The 19,366-nt window shown below is 42.5% G+C and overlaps 1 protein-coding gene across 1 annotated transcript in view; it reads left to right on the top strand.

Annotated features, from left to right (window-relative positions):
• The window catches only part of CDH13 (cadherin 13), a 1,138,640-nt gene extending 1,119,274 nt beyond the window's left edge, over positions 1–19,366 (top strand). The window contains exons 12-14 of the mRNA XM_066242281.1: positions 7,408–7,641; positions 10,300–10,518; positions 17,782–19,366. Of these exons, the coding sequence (XP_066098378.1) occupies positions 7,408–7,641; positions 10,300–10,518; positions 17,782–17,789 (461 nt within the window). The 3' untranslated portion in view covers positions 17,790–19,366. The remainder of the gene's footprint in view (positions 1–7,407; positions 7,642–10,299; positions 10,519–17,781) is intronic.

Raw genomic sequence — 19,366 nt, forward strand, 5'->3', positions numbered from 1 at the left:
TCTCCCTCCCTCCTGCATTTTACTTTTCACACAGGCAACCTCACTTTGCACACGGTTCCCCACATCAGACCACTTGTACTCATGATTCCCAAGGACAGACACATGCTGCATGCCCCTAAGCCCAGTTCAGGAAAGATGTGGGACTAGTGACCAGAAAAATCTACTACTTTCCTGGACTTCTCAGAGCTGGCTTCAGAAAATTCTTGTGGAGATCCTGACCCTCTCTGCATCTGAAGCCAGCCCACCCAAGAGTGGCAAGGCCAGGGACCCTATCCTTCTGAGGGCACTTGCCTTGATGAGATGCATTTGGAGTCTTACCTTACTAGTTTAGGGACATTGCAGCTTGTGAAAATCTGGTCCCTTGTATGCAGGTGTGTATAACAGCATTGTTCATAACAGATAAAAAATAGAAGCAACCCAAATGTCTGTCACCTAGTGAATTGATAAACAACACGTGGTCTCTTCATAGAAGGGAGTACTATTCAGTCATGAAAAAGGAGTGGGGTACAGATCATGCTACAGCATGGATGAACCTCAGAGACACTATACTGAGTAAAAGAAGACAGAGACAAAAGGCCATACATTATATGACTCCATTTATAGAAATCTCCAGGAAACACAAATCAGTAGAGAAAAAGAGCAGATTAGTGGTTGCCTAGGACTCGAAGTAGGTAAAGAGAGTTAGTACAAATAGACCCAAGGTGTTTTGGGGGGGGGGCAAAGGGGGGTTGGGGGGGCTGATAAATGTTCTAAAATTAGATAGTAGCGATAGTTACACAATTCTGTAAATTTACTCAATACCAATTTATTGTAAAAAGCAAATAAAAGAGAGACAAGAAAGTAAAATAGAATTGGAAAAATATATTTCTAAATCCCTGTGTAACTTTTGAGTTTACAGTTCTGTTTCTAATATTATGGTAATCATGGTTATTGTAAAGAAAATTAAAATGAGAAAAGTATTATTTTAATGTTAATTACCTGGAGAGATAAACACTATTTAAGCTTTGCTATATTTTTTTCTCATCTTTTTTCTAATCACATATCTTTTTCTAATTAGGATCACACTGCTTTTAATTGTCTCTCTTACTGACAAGATTTTCTTTTTTTTCCTCCTGAATAATAGAACCTATCAGAAAAATCTCAGGTATTCTTCACTAAGTGGAACTCCTGTTTGGTCAGAACTCTGAATGAAATAAACTTTCTATGATTTAAAAAAGAGGCCCTATTTCTCCTTACATGCACACTCACACCATCACAGCAGTGCCAGGAAACCTGTGTGCTACACCTGTTCCTCTGGGTGCTCACTTCAGCTCCAGAGGCCTTCCACAAAAAGCAATCTACTGTTGGTCATGTCAATAAGGAAAATATGGAAGGCCGCTTTATACCCTCTCCACCAACACTTGATGCCAGCCGCAAGCGCCAAAATAAATAAAACCTGTGCCCTGTGGTCTGGCTCAGGTGGCAGGTTGTGTCACAATCACCAATCGTCCCGTTGGTTTTCCGGAGTGCCCACTCAGCAGGCAAGGGAACACTGTGTCTTCAGGCCACAGCTCTCAAGCCAGTGATCCTAGGACAGTAGCCTGGGGCGAGTTACTTAGCTGTCTCAGTCCCAGCCTCCTCTTCTGGGAAATGGGCGAAGACTAGAAAGTAGGAACCCAAGTGCTCAAAACAGCAACCTATCTGGTTTGCTTGGACTTACCCTACTCTGAATAATAGCAGGTGTTCCGTTCCTCAACAGAAATCTTCAACTTCTGTTAGTTATATGATCTTGCTTCTCATCGAAAATGCACAACTCTGCCCCAAATAAACTTAAGAGCACAAATGTCCACGTGTAAAATAGTAAACCAGCCAGACCAAGGGCATAGCCTGGCTGTCAACAGGTGCCCAGCTCAGGCTGCCAGCTAGACCATCTCATGGGCAGTTATCACAGCTCAAAGTAAAAGAATCCAAGTGAAATTGTCTGGGTTCAAACTAAAGCAGTGGCCCTGGCCAGTGGCTGAGTCATTTCAGAGCATCTTCCGGAAACATCAAGGTGGCAGGTTCAATCCCCAGTCAGGGCACACACAGGAAGCAACCAGGGAATGCATGACTGAATGGAACAACAAATATTTCCCTTCCCCCTCCCCTCTTTCTCCCTTCCTCTCTCTGCCTCTCTAAAAATCAATAAAAATTAAGCCCCAGCTGAGTAGTGTGGTTGGTTAGAGCGTCATCCTAGAGCGCGGAGGTTGCTGGGTTTAATTCCCTGGTCAGAGCACATAAAAGAGCAGCTCCGTGTTCCTGTCTCTCTCTGTCCCTGCCTCAAGCAGTGGGATCAGTTTGGTCCTGCCTTGGTCATGTAGCGTGCTAAGAGGCATTATAAGATGTTAGTGTTGAGTGGGAGTGACAAAGCCAGAAACTGGAGCAAGAGGCAGCTGAGAAGACCCTGGCAGGCTGCCAACTTAGGAAGTCAAAGCACTTCTGTGGTCTTAAGGTCACAGTCCTCTAAATGGAACCGACTCCGTCATCCACGTCCATAGAAAAGAAATGGTGACCATTTCCCCCATTTCTTCCCACTGTTTGGCAGCATGAGAGCTAGAGACAGAATAAATAATCCACCAGCATCTGAAGGCTGGGGGACCGGGAGTTATTGAATGAGTACAGGCTGGAGAAGATGAAAAACTCACAAGACGGATCGTGGTGGTGGTTGCACAACAACGTGAATGTACTTAATGCCACTGAACTGTGCACTTAAACATGGTTAAGAAGGTAAATTTTGTTATGTATAATTTACCACGATAAAAAGTAGCTCATAAGAAAGAAGATTAAAATAATAAAAACTCCAAGTCATGGTTTTGGAATTTTAGGGTTTTTTCATGGTTGAAATAAGAGCCTAAAGGATCTACCTATAGTATAGGCTGACTCTAGAGAAGAAGGCCTGAGACTCACCTAGTTCATTGGAGCCCATCCTAAATCTCTCCAGCCCTCATGCTCACCACATCTAAAACAATGGTGTCCCAGATCAGCTGTTCTGAACTTGCACGGAGCCTGTGGCTGCCCTTCCAGTGTCTGCTGACTGCCCCCTGCAAGTGCTAATGTAGGTGCTTTTCTCAGGAGGGAGGGCCATGACCATCATCAGATTCCCAAAGGGGAGCCCAACTCCCATTCCATTTCAGAGGCACTGATAGGGATAGTTGCTCTCTCAGAGGCCCTGCATCTTCTAACCCTGTAAAGATGAAAACTCCTGCAAACACAAAGCGGCCTCTCCACGTGTTTGGAGGTTGGGCTTTTTAGGACCCTTAGAGTATGGTTCTAGCTCCATATCTCAGGAGTTTTGCTCAAACTGGGGCTTTTTTTTTCCTATTGAAATAAGACAATTGATGAAGGAGGGCACAGTCCCAGCCATGCTTTGGTTCTGACATTTGGTTATGCAGAGCAGCCCCGGGGGGGGGTGGGGGGGGGCGGGGTGCCGATGGGAGGGGGAAGGAAGGTGTGAGGGGTTTTGCTGGGTGCCAAGGAACACCTAGAATGTCCAGTATTTCCTGGGGCCCCGGGACTATTGGAGCAACATGGGCTTGGGAAGAACCATTACATGTTGAATTACATTTGAATTTTGGATGGTGATTTTTCTCCATCCTGTGCATATAAACTGGGAGACGCTCTTTCCCTGGGAATTTTGAGAACTCACTCGTTACCTTATCAATGAAAAAAAAATCTCATTTTATTTGAGTTCAGAAAAAGACATCACCAGGCTGGCCTGGAAATAACACATGGGGAATAGTAGACAGTAGTATAATTAAGTTCACAAAAGGCCGATTCTTACGGCCGTTTTTCAGATACGAGTAATGCCTTCTCATCCATTCTGCCAAATGACTTTCATAATATATTCAGAGTGAAGAAATATATGCTGGCGTCCTCTGAGACAGTCAATTAGTTTAATAAAAAGAGAAAAAATAATTTTTCAATAAAAAAAAATTCAACCAAATGGCTAAAACTGACACTGGATAACCAACTTCAATGTAATTATGCTTTTCCTTTGAGGTCTTGCTCTGACGAAAGTTGATGAGATGCCACCATTAGAAACAGCCGTCATTCTGATGATTAATTGCGTTTGTATTCCTATCTTATCAGATACTTATTTGGATGTTTACTCTGGAACAGTCTTTGGGTGTTGATATATCAATATTTACAGTTCCACCAGCCCCATTAAAGAGTCTGTTCTCACTGCTTCTCGACTCACTGCTCAGCTTCCCTCAAGGTGGCTTCCTCCCCACAAATGGGAGCCTCTCCTGCAAAAGTCACCAATAACCTTCTCCTTGCCAGAGCCCATTGCTTCCCTTTACTCCTTAATCTTTTGGGCATCATAGCACATCGCCTCCTCTTCTGGTCCTTCTCCCCTGTGTCTACTGCAAACGATCTTTAACTTGGGGACTTCTGTCTCCACCCCTCTGTTATTCTGTATTTTCCCCTTGGGTGAACTAACTTGCTAGAAGGGTTTCCAAAGCACCTATCTTGGCAAATGCCCCCCGTTACTAACTCAGCTCTGGCACTGCTCCTAAGCTCTGTGTCCCTGTGCACAGCTGCACCGAATACGAGGTTGTTAGCACGATCAAAGCTGAACTCGTCTTTCCACTCCCCGCTACCTTCCTCTCGCCTCCCGGCAGCCTCACCTGAGCGCCTAGCCACCAAGGAGAGACATTTCTTTCCCATCCAAATGCCCACATCATGTCTCCATCCATGACTGGTCTTCAGTGTCCAGCGTCTCCTGTCAATCCCGTCATGTGTTTCTAAAAGTCAGATCAGATTGTTTCACTGCCTTTCTGAAAAGCCTCCAGTGGCAGTTCGTGAAATTAGGACAAGCAGCTTGTCATGCCAGTCGGGGACCCATACCCTACCAGACATCTCCAGCCTCATCTCCTCGCTGTTCTCCCGTACGCCCTGCAGTAGGGAACAGTCCCATGGTGCCCATTGATTTTATGTGTATCCACACAGGCCAGGAGCGAAGGCTGAGCCACAGCCAATTTGAGTCCCAGCAGAATGTCTCGTGATCCTCCCGGAATTGTGGGCACAGGAGGCTTGTGAGAAGCTGCTATGGTCTGTTTCCCATTTGCCTCCCTAAGTCCCCTGGGAGGCTGTCACAAACAGTTCCTCATGACTCTTCAGGTTCTGCTGAGGGCCCAGGCTTTCTGCCCGCACCTCTGTGGGTGCAGCTGCAGACAGTAAAACCGGAGAAGCCACTTGAAACCAGCTCCTCGGCCCTGGCCGGTTGGCTCAGCGGTAGAGCGTCGGCCTGGCATGCGGGGGACCCGGGTTCGATTCCCGGCCAGGACACATAGGAGAAGCGCCCATTTGCTTCTCCACCCTCCACCCTCCTTCCCCTCCTTTCTCTCTGTCTCTCTCTTCCCCTCCCGCAGCCAAGGCTCCATTGGAGCAAAGATGGCCCGGGCGCTGGGGATGGCTCCTTGGCCTCTGCCCCAGGCGCTAGAGTGGTTCTGGTTGCGGCAGAGCGACGCCCCGGAGGGGCAGAGCATCGCCCCCTGGTGGGCGTGCCAGGTGGATCCCGGTCGGGCTCATGCGGGAGTCTGTCTGACTGTCTCTCCCCGTTTCCAGCTTCAGAAAAATACAAAAAAAAAAAAGAAGAAAAGAAAAGAAACCGGCTCCTCAGCAACAGGGTGTCCTTCATCCCTGATGCAGAAAACCGCCCCCTTTTGTTTCGCTGTCACCTGCACAGGGGTCACTTTGCCTACACATCCTTTCACTGTCCCTTTAAATAATAACCTGCCTGAAGTGAAAAGGGGCTCTTTTATTTACCTACAGAACCTGTCGCAGCTGCAGCAGGCCTGGCCTCGTGCTGCACACCCATGCTCTGGGCTCAGATACTCACCTCCCGCCCACCACCCCGCGCTACTTAACCTGACTCTAAACTTAATGTGCATTTCAAAAAATTAACATAGGGTAAGATAAAACAAAATTAAGCTTGTAAATCTGGTTCAGTGCAAATGAGGACATTTATTTTCAGTGAAAATAAAATGGGCCAGGCATTAGGTCAGTATGAGTGCATAAAATTAGAGGACTATAATTTTAGAAGTGCATCAAATCCTTTCGGAATAAGGCAAATCCATAAATTACTATTTGTGGGCTGTAAATTTGGCTCTAACTTTCCTCACAGAAAATTAGGAACTATTAATGAATGCTTTGTCCCAAGAGCAAATCTCTAATGCATAGATGATTAAAAATGGATTTAGAGAAAGGTAAAAGAAATCATGCTGAGTCTTATTGAGATTAAACAGCCTTTTCTTTAAGTGGAAGATGTTATTGCATAGGTGAGCTTATAAGGGCTTCTTAAAATAATGTTTCCTGGAATGAAAACTATTTCAGGAAGTAGCTGAAATATTGAGAAAGTGAGGCTTTAAGCATAAGACTCAACGATTATGTTATGATTGCTTCCACTGGCCCTGGAGCCAGCCAGCGGTTTTGTTTCTCATAACTCCCCACCTTTCTCAATCTGTCCTCTGCTGCCTGGCCAGCCCGGCCAGCCCCACCCCACCCCCACCCCCACGGCACCATGGACCCAGCCAGACCCTTGACTTTTCTCAGACCCTTTTTTTACTCACAACAGAAAACCCTGGAAGGTCTCTCTCTTCAACCAACGACCCAGTCAACATAGAGCTATTCCACATAAACCACGGCCTTCCCTCCTAGAATCTCTACCTTCCTGTATCACCAACATATGAGAATGCCTGGGTATTTTTTTTTTAATTATTTGTATTTATTGATTGATTTTAGAGAGACAGGAAAGGAGAGAGAGAAAGAGAAACATTGATTTGATTTGTTGTTCCATTTATTTATGCATTTTTTGGTTGATTTTTATATGTGCCCTGAATGGGAATCAAACATTCTAACCAACTGAGCTATCCAGCCAGGGCTTTGGATATTTACATAAGTAGGTTGAATTTGGTAAGCAAGGAAAAGTCCATTTGTTATTTCCATTCTTTGAGTGACTTTCTATGTGTTAGTATGACTTGTGTTTTAGAAGTTCAACATTCTAAGGATGAAGCCTGAAGAACTTACAACAAAAGTCACATAAGCTTGACCTGTGATGGTGCAGTGGATAAAGCATCAACCTGGAACACTGAGGTTGCCAGTTCGAAACCCTGGGCTTGCCCAGTCAAGGCACATATGGGAGCTGATGCTTCCTACTCCTCCTCCCTTCTCTCTCTCTCCTCTCTAAAATGAATATATAAAGTCTTAAAAAAAAAATCACATAAGATAATGGGTTTGGAAACCATTAAACTTTATATAAATATGTAAACTATGTTTGTTCTGTTTGATTCCTATACATCATAAAAGTGACACATTGGGAAAGTAGTATGGAAAATCCCTCTTGCATTGAAGCCATTGTGTACTAACCTGGCCCCCCTTCCCCCGCAGGCAACCCTCCTGCTACGGGCACTGGAACCTTGCTGATAACCCTGGAAGACGTGAATGACAACGCTCCCTTCATTTACCCCACAGTAGCCGAAGTCTGTGATGATGCCAAAAACCTCAGTGTAGTCATTCTGGGAGCGTCAGATAAGGATCTTCACCCAAATACAGATCCTTTCAAATTTGAAATCCATAAACAAACTGTTCCTGATAAAGTCTGGAAGATCTCCAAGATCAACAGTGAGTCCAGCTCAGCATTCTGTGGTTATTCTTGTGGCTTTGAGCCTCGTGTCCCCGGCCTGGTTTCTTTCCCCACACTGTTTCTCCTCTCCTGCTTCCCTGTGTATTCTGCAATGGTTTGTTTCAAGTTAGTTTTGCACAATAAATACTGATCATTTTCCCACCAGCAAATGAATACAATTTGTAAATATATTAAATATCAGTTTCTTATGATGCAAACATGAAAGCTTTCTCTATTTCTTCCTCTCTCATCTTTTCTGTACTGTACACAGTATACTCTCCACCCTGTCCTGTACACTCTATAGTGGACACTGTGTACTTTACACCCTACACAGGACACTGTGCTGTGTATCATATATTATACACCTTATACTGAATATTCGATACTATGTACCATGTACATAGTGTGTCCACTCCTATACTGTACAGCTGTACACCCAACCCAGTCCTCAGCCTTCAAAAGCCGGGCTCTCTACTTCTCCCTAAGCATGTCTCAGCTCAGCTGTTTCTCCTCTTTCGAATAACATGTTTACGTTAACTTTCACCGCACAATGGAGAGATTCTCCCTGGTGTGCTTGCTTTCATGAGAAACTAAGGAAAAGAGAAGCACCAGTCCAGGAATCTTCAGAAGGTTTAACTTCTACTCCTCCAGCTTCCATTTCATGCTGCAGACCTCCTCACCATCAGCTTAGTCTTTGTAATGACCTTGGCTCTTCTTTCAAATCCTTGGCTTTTACTTGCAACCATGATATCTTCTTTCATGCATCCTGTCCCTCATTTATAAAACTCACAAGCAATGTCCCTTCCTACTGGTCTTTTCACCTGGGCAGGCAGAACTCAAAACTTGGCCCAACGTTTACCATCAGCCTCATTAAGACTGAGACAGCAATGTATTGCATTATGAAGTATCCCTCTCTCCACAGAACCTCGCCACTCTCCCTCCTCCCTGCTAACTTCACCTTGCTCTGAAATAAAACCAGGAACCAGTCACACATTAAACACACACTCTGTCATCAATAATGAACTTTTCCTGCCATTGACCCAGTCAAGGCTCCCTATTGTGACATCAGTGGTAGAATTTTTGAGAGAGATGGGAAATTGCCCATTTTATCAAGTTTTGAAAATGGATTGGATAATTGTGCATGAAATTTCCTATTAAAAATCTCATATGTATTGTGGTGGCCTTATCTCCCCTCTCATTTTATTAGTGCCTTTCTCTTGCTATTGATTTTATTGGCCTGTTTGCCTATTTTATTGCTTCCTAAAGAATGGATTTTGTTACTCTGATTATTTTTAATTAAAACAGCCCTTCTCCTATTCAAGGGGTTACTGTCTCCTTCGCTGGTGTTTGTGGCTGTAGCTGATTTGAATAATCCTTGCCAGCTCTTTGCAGTTGGAACTTTCTCATTCAAGAGCTTCTCATAGATAGATAGATAGATAGATAGATAGATAGATAGATAGATAATAGATAGATAGAAAAAATGAGCTTTTCCTCTACTTGAGGGAGAAGGAGGAGGAGCCATGAGTCAGCCGCCATTCCCCCAGGGTCAGTTTCTACCCTGGTTACCTCTGCTGCTGCCACCTGACCTCCTGGTCAGGGTAACAGTTCCTCTGTTCTTGTTGCCCTGTCATCACACTCTGCTTTCCCTCCTGGTTTTAGTTAATAGATACGATGCCTTCTTGATTTGTTTTCTTGTCCCAATTTTTTTTTTCTGAATTCTTAGCACCATCTGAGCCCACCAAGGGTCAGTTTAAAATAAACAGACAAACAAGCAAAAAGCCCCTCATCATCTGAGTGATAGAAAGAGAATAGCCTGATGCTAAAAGCAGTGGCCAGATAGGGGACCATCTCTGAGTACTGCCCAGAGGCCTGGCTAATGAATGGCAGGTCTTCCCACCAAACGTGGGCTTCAGGACCCCGTGTCCACACTGTGTTTTGAGCTGTGGAATCCCACTCACATCTAGGGCTGAGGGCTGAGGGCTGAGGACTAATGGAGATGCAGAATCCAGCCTATGGCAGCGCACAGGGACCTGCTCACATATTGAGTGAGTAGATTATTTTGGGGGGGCCCAAGAACTTAGTTTGATTTTTTGAATTTGGATTCTTATATGAAAGTGCTCTGAGCTGGTAATTTTTTTCTGTTTTTCCAGCTGTGTTGAAGTAAAATTGACAAATAAAAATTGTATATATATATATATATATATATATATATATATATATGATGTACAATATGATCATTTGAGATTGGATTTTTATATACATTTTTTTCTAGATATTGAATGTGGTCTCTGTCAAGATGACTCTATTGGCATAATAAATTTTCAGGGAGGGGTTCTTAATACTCAATCATTTTCACAAAAGTAGGCCTCCTTGAAATTGATTATAATGACACAGAACCATAGACTTCCCTGACGATGGAAATGTTCTATCCAGGCTGACTGGTGTGGTACCACCCGCCATGTGCAGTTGCCAGACGCTTGACATGTGACCCGTGCCGCTGAACTGAATTTATACTTTAATTTGATGTTAATGAATGCAAATTTAAACACCCTGGTGGTGTCTAATGCAACAAAGTACAGTACCTGTTCTCTGAGTTCTCATTCTGTCATTTGGAAAGGTCTGACCCTCTCTCACGAAGGTCCCCCCTGTCTCCGCAGATACACACGCCCTGGTAAGCCTTCTTCAAAATCTGAACAAAGCCAACTACCAGCTGCCCATCATGGTGACAGATTCAGGGAAACCCCCCATGACGAACATCACGGAGCTCAGGGTACAAGTGTGTTCCTGCAAGAATTTCAAAGTGGACTGCAATGCGGCGGGGACCCTGCGCTTTGGCCTGACCTCAGCCCTGCTCATCTCGCTCTTCAGTTTAGTTTGTAAGTTGGCCTAACCCCACAGCGTGCCCGAGGATGAAAACACAGCCAAAGCCCGTTTTCCCATATAGCTTCCCCCCAAAATAACTTATCCTAGAGGAAAGATTGATTTTTAGTTTGTATCTGTATAATAGATGTTACATGTACATGTGTTCCAATTAATGTTTAAAGGCATCTTAACACCACCCTGCCAACCTGGGGAATTGTACAAAGGCACTCTGTGCTACTCTACAGACCAGGTGACGAGAAAACTTCAGGCAAATGCCACTGAACTTGAGCTAATACAAATGTGCCCAGATTAGTCAGCTGCTCTGCCAGGGCCCTGTTTCTCTATGCACTGTGCAGAATAATCTTTCTCAGGGTTAAAGTAGATACTATACCTTTTTAAGAACAATCATGAGAATTCAGGGATGGCAGTTGGGTCACAGGAAAAGAGGTAAATGTATACCGGTAATTCACACATTTTTTTCCCTGACTGGTAGACTATATTACTATAATGCAATAAAGCATTGTTTTAAACAAATGAATTATCATACCTAGTAATATAGATGTGAGCATAAAACATACAGATATGTGTATCAAATATTCCTTGTTTATGGAATACTAGTCCAATTTTAACTTTAGCAATTATTTACCTATAGAAAATGCCATTCAAAAGCCTTTGGCCCTCAGTATTTACATTTTGACAAGGTTATTAATATAATTGTGAATTGGGAAGGTGAAAAATGGATGATTAGAAAAAAAACAGAAGTTATTATATCCTGGTGACAGTGGCAAGTAGTGTCAGAAGGAAATCACACATTCCAGCATCAGAAATTTACTGTGCTGGGCCAGCATCCCACGGGTAGAACAAGGAGGAAAAGACTTTGTAGTGAAAAGTGTCTCACTGGATGATGGAAGGAAGGAAGAAAGGAAGGAAGGAAAGAAGGAAGGGAGGAGGGAAGGAGGGAGGGAAGGAGGGAGAAAGGGAGGGGGGAAATAAACAAACATATATTCCTCTCTCTTATTCTTATACTTTTTTGCTTTTTTCTTTCTTCCTTCCTTTTTCTTCAAGAACTAAAATGTTACAGGTAGAGGTGTGCCTCTCCCCAGTTTGATTTCCTAGTCTCTCTCCCCAGAGACAATAGCTGTATGAGTTAGCGCGTGTCCTGGCATTGTTTCGTACTTTTACTACACCCACACACCATGTACAGTTCTATTTTGTGCAGTTTGGAAAACCTTCTGTAATTTGTATTTTATTGAGCATGGTGTTCTGCATCTTGCTTTTTTCCCCTCCCTCCATTATATTTCCAAGATTCATCTGTGTTGTTCTGGTTCAGGGGTCGGCGAGCTTTCTCCATAAAGGGCCAGGCAGCAAACATTTTGGGTTCTGTGGGCCACATTGGGTCTCCATCACATATTTTTTTATTGTTTTTTTGCTGCTTTGTTCATGTGTGTTTTATTACTCTTTAAAAGTCTGAAAACCATTCTTAGCTTAAGAGCCATGCAAACACACCATGGCCCACCAGACACCATTTACTCCTGCACTAGTTCATCTGTTTTAACGGCCAGACCGTATCCCATTGCCTGAATATGGCACCGGGTAGCCTTCTATCAGCAGACACATTAGGGTTATTTACAGTGTCCTGCTATGACCAACTCTATTGCAGTAAACATCTGGAATCTGTTTTCCACTAGCTTCCAAAGTGAGCACTAGTCAGACTACAAGCCCAGTACTGGGTTCTAGAAGAAATTGGAATTCACATATAGCAGAGTCTGGATAAAGAAATAAAAATGCTGGATATGCATGTGTGCATATGTGCTTGTGCTTATGTGTTATCTGTGCACAGATGTGTTACATGTGTGATGTATGCACATGTGTTTGTACATAATTATGTGTGTGTGCATAGATAGAGAGATGATCGTGAGTAGCCACTCACACATCGCTGTCTGTAATCCCGGTGATAAAACATCAAAGCCTGATTCTTGATGACACCTCTCTGAAGAACTGAGGCACCACAGAACACTGCTCACTTATCACCTGCTCTAGACTGTAGTGAGACTTTTAAATACAAACTTCCTCCCTTTGTTTGTTGAGATACAGACCCCGACCCATCCAACCTGTGGAACCAACATCCCAAATGACAGTGGCCTCCAGCACACAGACTCAGTGTTTCTATATTTTTATCTAATATTTTTCAAATAATACACACATCTGCTACTACCAATCCATGTATTAAATATTATTAAGACAATCTATTTGTTCAAAATAAAAGAAATATAAATAAATGTGACAGTATTTTCTTCTTACAAACAAGGGACTTTCTTGCGCCCTCTACACTGGAGACTGCTAGCCTATAGGTATCAGTAATACACGAGCCGGCTCCCTGAGATTGTCCACCTCTCCACTCTTCTCTGCTGAGCTCTGAGAGCACAGTTAATCCAAGGCAGCATTGCTTGATAACTCCTAAAGCACTCATGCTCATTTTGTGCTCAAAATAGTATCCCTGAGAAAGGAAAGGTACATGTATAATATGTTTGAGAGATCAAATGTGTTTTTTTGTTCTTGCCTAAATGGAGCTCCATCCTATCTAACATTGTACAGTTGTCCCACTGTAGTAAGGGCACCGGCAGGGAAAACCAAAACCATCCTCAAAAAGGAGCTCTGAATCTCCCTACCCAGCTGGAAAGGTATTCGGTTGATCTTCCAATATTTTGCACCACAAAGCAGGTATTTTCAGCTCAAAACAGTTTAGAGCAAGTGTTACCACTCACCTGTTTGACTTCAAGAAGCACCTCAGTCTAGCCCTATATAAAAAGCACAAGAGCCTGACCTGTGGTGGCACAGTGGATAAAGTGTCAACCTGGAATGCTGAGGTCGCCGGTTCGAAACCCTGGCTTGCCTGGTCAAGGCACATATGGGAGTTGATGCTTACTGCTCCTCCCCCCTTCTCTCTCTCCTCTCTCTAAATTGAATAAATGAAATCTAAAAAAATGTATAAAAAAAAGCATAAGATTACTTAATATTGTTCATTTGAACATTAGAGATGCCTGCCAGATATACAGTCATCCCTCACAATATCGCAGGTCACTTTTTGCAGTCTCACTATAATCAGGGGTCCCCAAACTTTTTACACAGGGGGCCAGTTCACTGTCCCTCAGACCGTTGGAGGGTCACCACATACAGTGTTCCTCTCACTGACCACCAATGAAAGAGGTGCCCCTTCTGGAAGTGCAGCAGGGGTCCGGATAAATGGCCTCAGAGGGCTGCATGCGGCCCACGGGCCCTAGTTTGGGGACGCCTGCTGGATTTTTAAATTGTATATATCTAATTTTGTATCATGGATTTTTCACTATATTGTGCGATTTTGCTGTATATAGGTATTTTATATATTTATTATTTTAATTATTTTGCAGTAAAATAAACATTTTCTAGTCTAAAAGATTGAAAACAATATAAAAAAACATTAAAATATTAATTAAAATATACAATATATTAAAAGAATATTAAATCAAAGTAAAATACGCAGCATACAGCAGATGAGTAGACAAAGACTCGCACGTATGGAAAACGCAGCTACACCCACTTCCGCTTGAGCTAGTTTGCCCATGTGAAACTGTACAGGGCACACTATTGGCTGATGGATGGGAGGCAACCAACCAGAGCACTGTGTTCTGTATATCCTGGGTGCTGACTGGCTCAGCGACCACAGCGTCAGTCTCCTCCATCTCCCGCATATAGCATCTTATATGTTGTTAAAATTACTTAGGTTTAAGAGTGTAGAAAGTGTTTAAGAGCATAGGAAGTGTTTATAAGAATGTGAGAAGGGTTTTATAAAGCCTTAAAATATATATAAATAATAAAATAAATATAAGGTCGCTACTAAGCGGATTTTCGCCTATCGCAGGGTATTCTGGAACCTAACCCCCAGGATAGATGAGGGACCACTGTAATCAGCCAAGAAGTTCTTCCTAACAGTAAAGGACATGCTGAGAGTTAAGGCATTAGAGACTGGGTGAGAGCTAGCATAAGTAGCCATGGGCGTCCTAACACTCACACACTTCTGGGAGCTGAAGTCAGCGGCCATCCCACCTGTGCTGCTGTTAACATGCCCTGACAAGAGGCTACAAAGAAAAGGGCCTGAACTATTAAACAAGGTGGGGTAGGAGTTCTAAAAGCACTGAAACTGGATTATAAAGTGCGAGGGTCAGATACCTTCCCAATTTAGCCATCGACCTTGAAGAATTTTGGGATCTGGTAGAATCTGTTAGTGGTTCTTTAAAGCAAGAGTTTGCAAACAATAGCCTGAAGACCAGATAGACTGCCCACTCCTGGTTTTGTCAAGTTTTATAAGAACACAGCCATGCCCATCATTTACATATTGTCTGTGGCTGTTTTCTGCTACAATGGTAGAGTTGAATGATTGCCACAGAGACCATAAGACCCACAAAGCCTGAACTATTTGGCCCTTTACAGAGAAAGTGCGCCAACATCTTTAAAGTGTTGTTCATAAAATTGCAGTGATCACGTCATACAACACGAGGAGAAAAAACGGGTTTTCTCCTCCCCTCAATTAACAATATTCAAATCCAAGTAGACTAGCATTAACTGAACATGCTGATATTCTGTGGCCTCTCCCTTATTTTCTTCATTAGCCTGTTGATTTTATCCCACTTTATAGACAAGAAAACTCAGAAAGACCCCAAGATCCCACGTGAGTAAGCAGTGAGGCCAGCATTCACCATTAGACTGCCTCCCTTATGGAAAAGGATAATAAAAACATGTCATTTTATTATGATAATGTCGATGGCTTTATTGCAAATGAGAAATGAACTGAGAGAGCTGCACTTCCCTTTTTGACATCTAAAAATAAAGGGAATAAAATTAATGACATTGAAAGTAATAAAAAATGTAAATGAAATTATTTCTACTGCCAATTTTGTTGTTTAAATTACATGTTGATGGCATTGAGGGGAGGCGTAATTCTCCCCCTAGGCCGCCTCCAAGGTCTTAGGCAAGCTGGCAGCTCCGTTCGACTGTGTCTGGAGGTTTCTATAGGGCTTTGTGTGGTGTGCCACAATCAGGCTCAAGGAAGAATATTGTCCTAAAACCTTTTAGAACATAGTCTCAGGCTTAATTAATTAGCAATAGCAAGACAATAAAAGGATGGATCAGATGAACCATATTAACAAGTATCAAAATTAAATGTCTGTATCTTGGGAAGGAGGGGGCGATGAAGTGTAACCTCAATCACAAGAAAGAGTTGAAGATGAAAACAAAAATACTTTTAATTCTCATGCTTTTTATTAAGGTATTATTTGCATTCCATAAAATTTGCCCATTTTTAAGTATGGAGTTTGATGAATTTTGATAACGGCGCAGTTGTACACACGACCAAGTTTCCTTGTACCCCTTTGCTGTCGATCCCCTCCCCCAATCCAGACCCTCGTTGCTCTGTCTTCCCTCATTATAGTCTAGTCTTTTCTAGAATTTTCTAAAAATGGACTCATACAATCCATGCTGTTGAACATATCACTAATTTGTTTTTCTTTATTGTGAAATGTGTAATGAGCAGAGGGAGGGCCTGCAGAAGCAGCAAACCCAGATAGGGCAGGCAGTCCTGTGCCCGGAGATGGACCCAAGTCATGCTTTGCAGAAGAGCTGTGGTACAACTTCATGGACTTTGTACATGCCATGCACGTGCAAAGCTAAGAGCTTTACACAAATTATATGGATGATCTCATGTGATCAGCAGTTCTAGAAAGCAATATCATTTATGTTATAGTCTAAATGGACTTAAAACAGGGATTGGAGACTTTCTGATTTAGTGGGTGTTAGTCAATCAAAACTTGTGTGTGTTTTCTCAATGAGCAAAATTATTATCTTAAGTTCTTGGTACCACACTGGAAAGTATTCTTAAATAAAATTAATGATGCCATTTAATGTTCTTTTTAAATATGGGTGAACTTGCAGGATACAATTTACTACAGCCAAGTAACCAAGAGTGTAAGACAATGGTAGCAAAGGTAGTGAAAACTTTGAGTGAAATAAAGGAGTCAAATGAGTTCAGAAGTCTCCTAACTGCAAAGGAATTCACTTATCAAACAACATAAAGGTCCCTAGTAAAGCAAATTACAACTGAAAATTGCACCTGAATTAACTTGTTAATTTCCATGGCCTGTCAGTTTTAACCTTTAATCTTGTTTGCAGTTGAGTCACATTACAAAAATTGTATATCTACAATTTAGAGATGCTGCTTTAAATTTTCCAGATAAATGACAGGTTCGATCTCTAAAAACAATGGGGTGCAGAGCAGGTAAGTCAGTTTTCCATACCGATCCACCCCTCAGAAGGTTTTGAATGAAAAGGCCCAACCTCTGCAGAGTAACCCATTATAGTCCTAGCAATCCGTTCATTCCCGAATGAACTGCACTTACGTTACATCTAGGTTGACCTTTCCACATTTTTATTTCTTTGATATTAACAAAAGATTTGGTGGTACTAGTTCCCTGTACAAATTCAAGATATAATAATAATTAAGCAAAAATGTCAGAGAACAAGCTATTTCCATTCATGCTATATCAGGCAGAATGGAAGATCCCAGCTAGTGTGCAAGCTAGACAATAACCCTAACGTTGGCAGCTTCGGTACACTTTGATAAGACAGTCCAGGCCAGGACGTCGGCTGTGGCCCACAGCCAAATACAAACAGCCTCTGGAAGCCGGAAAAGCCAAGGAAGTGGCTTCTCCCCCTAGAGCTTCCAAAAGAAACACGGTTCTGCCGACATCATGACATTAACCCCTTAAGACTGACTTTGGACCTCTAACTCCCCAGAGCTGTAAGAGAATAAATCTGTGTTGTTTAAGCTGCTAAGTTTGTGGCTTTTTGTTACGGCAGCCCTAGGAAACTGATACACTGTGTCTGAAGAACCACCAGTAGATATCTTGCACTTCTCCGTGACCAAATATGATAAAATATTCGGGACAATCATCCATCTCTAACCTACTAAGTCAACTTGTTCATAAAATAGCCAAGCTCTGGGTTAATGTGGAGATGAAATGTTTGGCATCAGGCATTCTCAGAGAAGTCCAGCTTTTTAAGACGTAAACCAGCCAAACTGTTCCTTCTCCAAATATTATGCTTAAGGAAAAAAAAATTTCCAAGGTAGTGCAATGTTTATAAATGCATTTATTACAGCCTGTCAGTCATGTAGCTGGTATCCACTAAAATGTTTTGAATCAAGTCGCAATATTTCTTGACTTAAACCCTGACTCTTTGCCATTCAGGTCTGTGAGAACTCCTGACATCAGAAGCTTGACTACCAAGTTTCCATAGCAACAGGAAAATGAAAAAAAATATATCCAAATCTGAAGATTGCCGTTTACAGCTCTCGAACTTCACGACTAGGCCTCAACTGCTCCAGGTTTTCATTTTCTTTGCAATTTCACTTAGTCTGTGCACCACCATTCTGACAGCATCTTCCTTTCTCCTTTAATTAAGGGATCCTCTGAATTTTCCCTGAATGTTTAAAGATCGTGGCATATAACTTGACCTTCTGGGAGCAGGAACAATGACTACTTTTTCTGATGTGTTGCCATGTTGCTAGTCAGTACTCCTCACATCCAGCTTTGTCTGTGGGTTGGTATTTGTATACGTATGAGTATCTGTGTATGTATATTCCCGGTATCTATAGAGCAAGACTAGACAGGAGAAGCCAAGTTTGGATGTGTCATTCTTCCTGAAGAGGCTGAACAAAGAAGGGATAGAAGCCGTGGCAGCTGACCCCTCCAGGGCATCAGTTGCAAGCCAGGCAGCGGCACCAACCACAGAGCTGACGCTTCACCAATGTCCCATTCAATCTGGATGCCTCCACGGCCAATAGGCAGGTCCGCAGAGAGGGAGAGCAGAGACAGAGGTCCTTTCTCTGTAGTCTGGGGACTACACCAGTTTTCACTGCTGTCATATGCCGTGATCCTGAGCACAAGTGGTGAGGAGCAGAGCAGGAAATGTTACCGTCCAATGCCGAGAAAAGGGCTGAAGTATTCTTTCGTGGGCACCTGTCTGCATTTGTAGGTGTCCTAAACACATGGTCCTGCTGTGGATTTAGTTCTTATGGGGACACGGATCATGGCAGAGTATCTCGCCCGCCTCGGTCCATTTACAACTACAAGTGTCATCACGGAGATCACGCATGCACATGAAGAGGTTTGACAGATACCGTGTATATACACATCGATGCCCACATGTATAGACATACACTTATGCACATACACGCCGTTTGTTTCATATACATGCATAAAATAGAGTAAATACAGGTAGTTTTAAAAGTACCCTTTTGTGTGAATTGACTACAGTTGTTTGCAAACCTAAAAATAAAAGATGTTCATTATGTATGAAAAGTAATTGATTTTTATTCTGTGAGCATGTAAAAGTAAGAGGAAAGTTAGTGCTTGTACTAAGATTATCTTCTTGTTGATAACCTGTAAAGGAACCATCAAAGCTCACACCAAATTTTTCTATCAGATCAAACTAGTGACAGCCTGTGGCGTTTTATTAGAGCTTGCCACAAACTAGGGTAAGGTAAGTGTCTTAGCATATTTTAATGCCGTTGCTTATTAAAGGTTTTAACCACACACACACATATGCACACACGTGCTTTCTTATGCAATCTGTTGGCATCTGTGCTCCTCAGTTCGCCTTCTGTAGAAAGTAGAAGTCATCTGTTGTCTTTATTGTAGTAAAATTATGCAGATAGAGTTCCATATATTGTATTTGTTTCAATAGTAAATCTTTTTGGAGCATATAGAATGCAGAAATTTTTTTTTCCCCTTAAAATAAATGGGTATTGGTGGTTAAAACTGTTGAACAATA

Source organism: Saccopteryx bilineata, chromosome 9 (assembly GCF_036850765.1).
Source record: "Saccopteryx bilineata isolate mSacBil1 chromosome 9, mSacBil1_pri_phased_curated, whole genome shotgun sequence".
NCBI lineage: Eukaryota > Metazoa > Chordata > Mammalia > Chiroptera > Emballonuridae > Saccopteryx > Saccopteryx bilineata.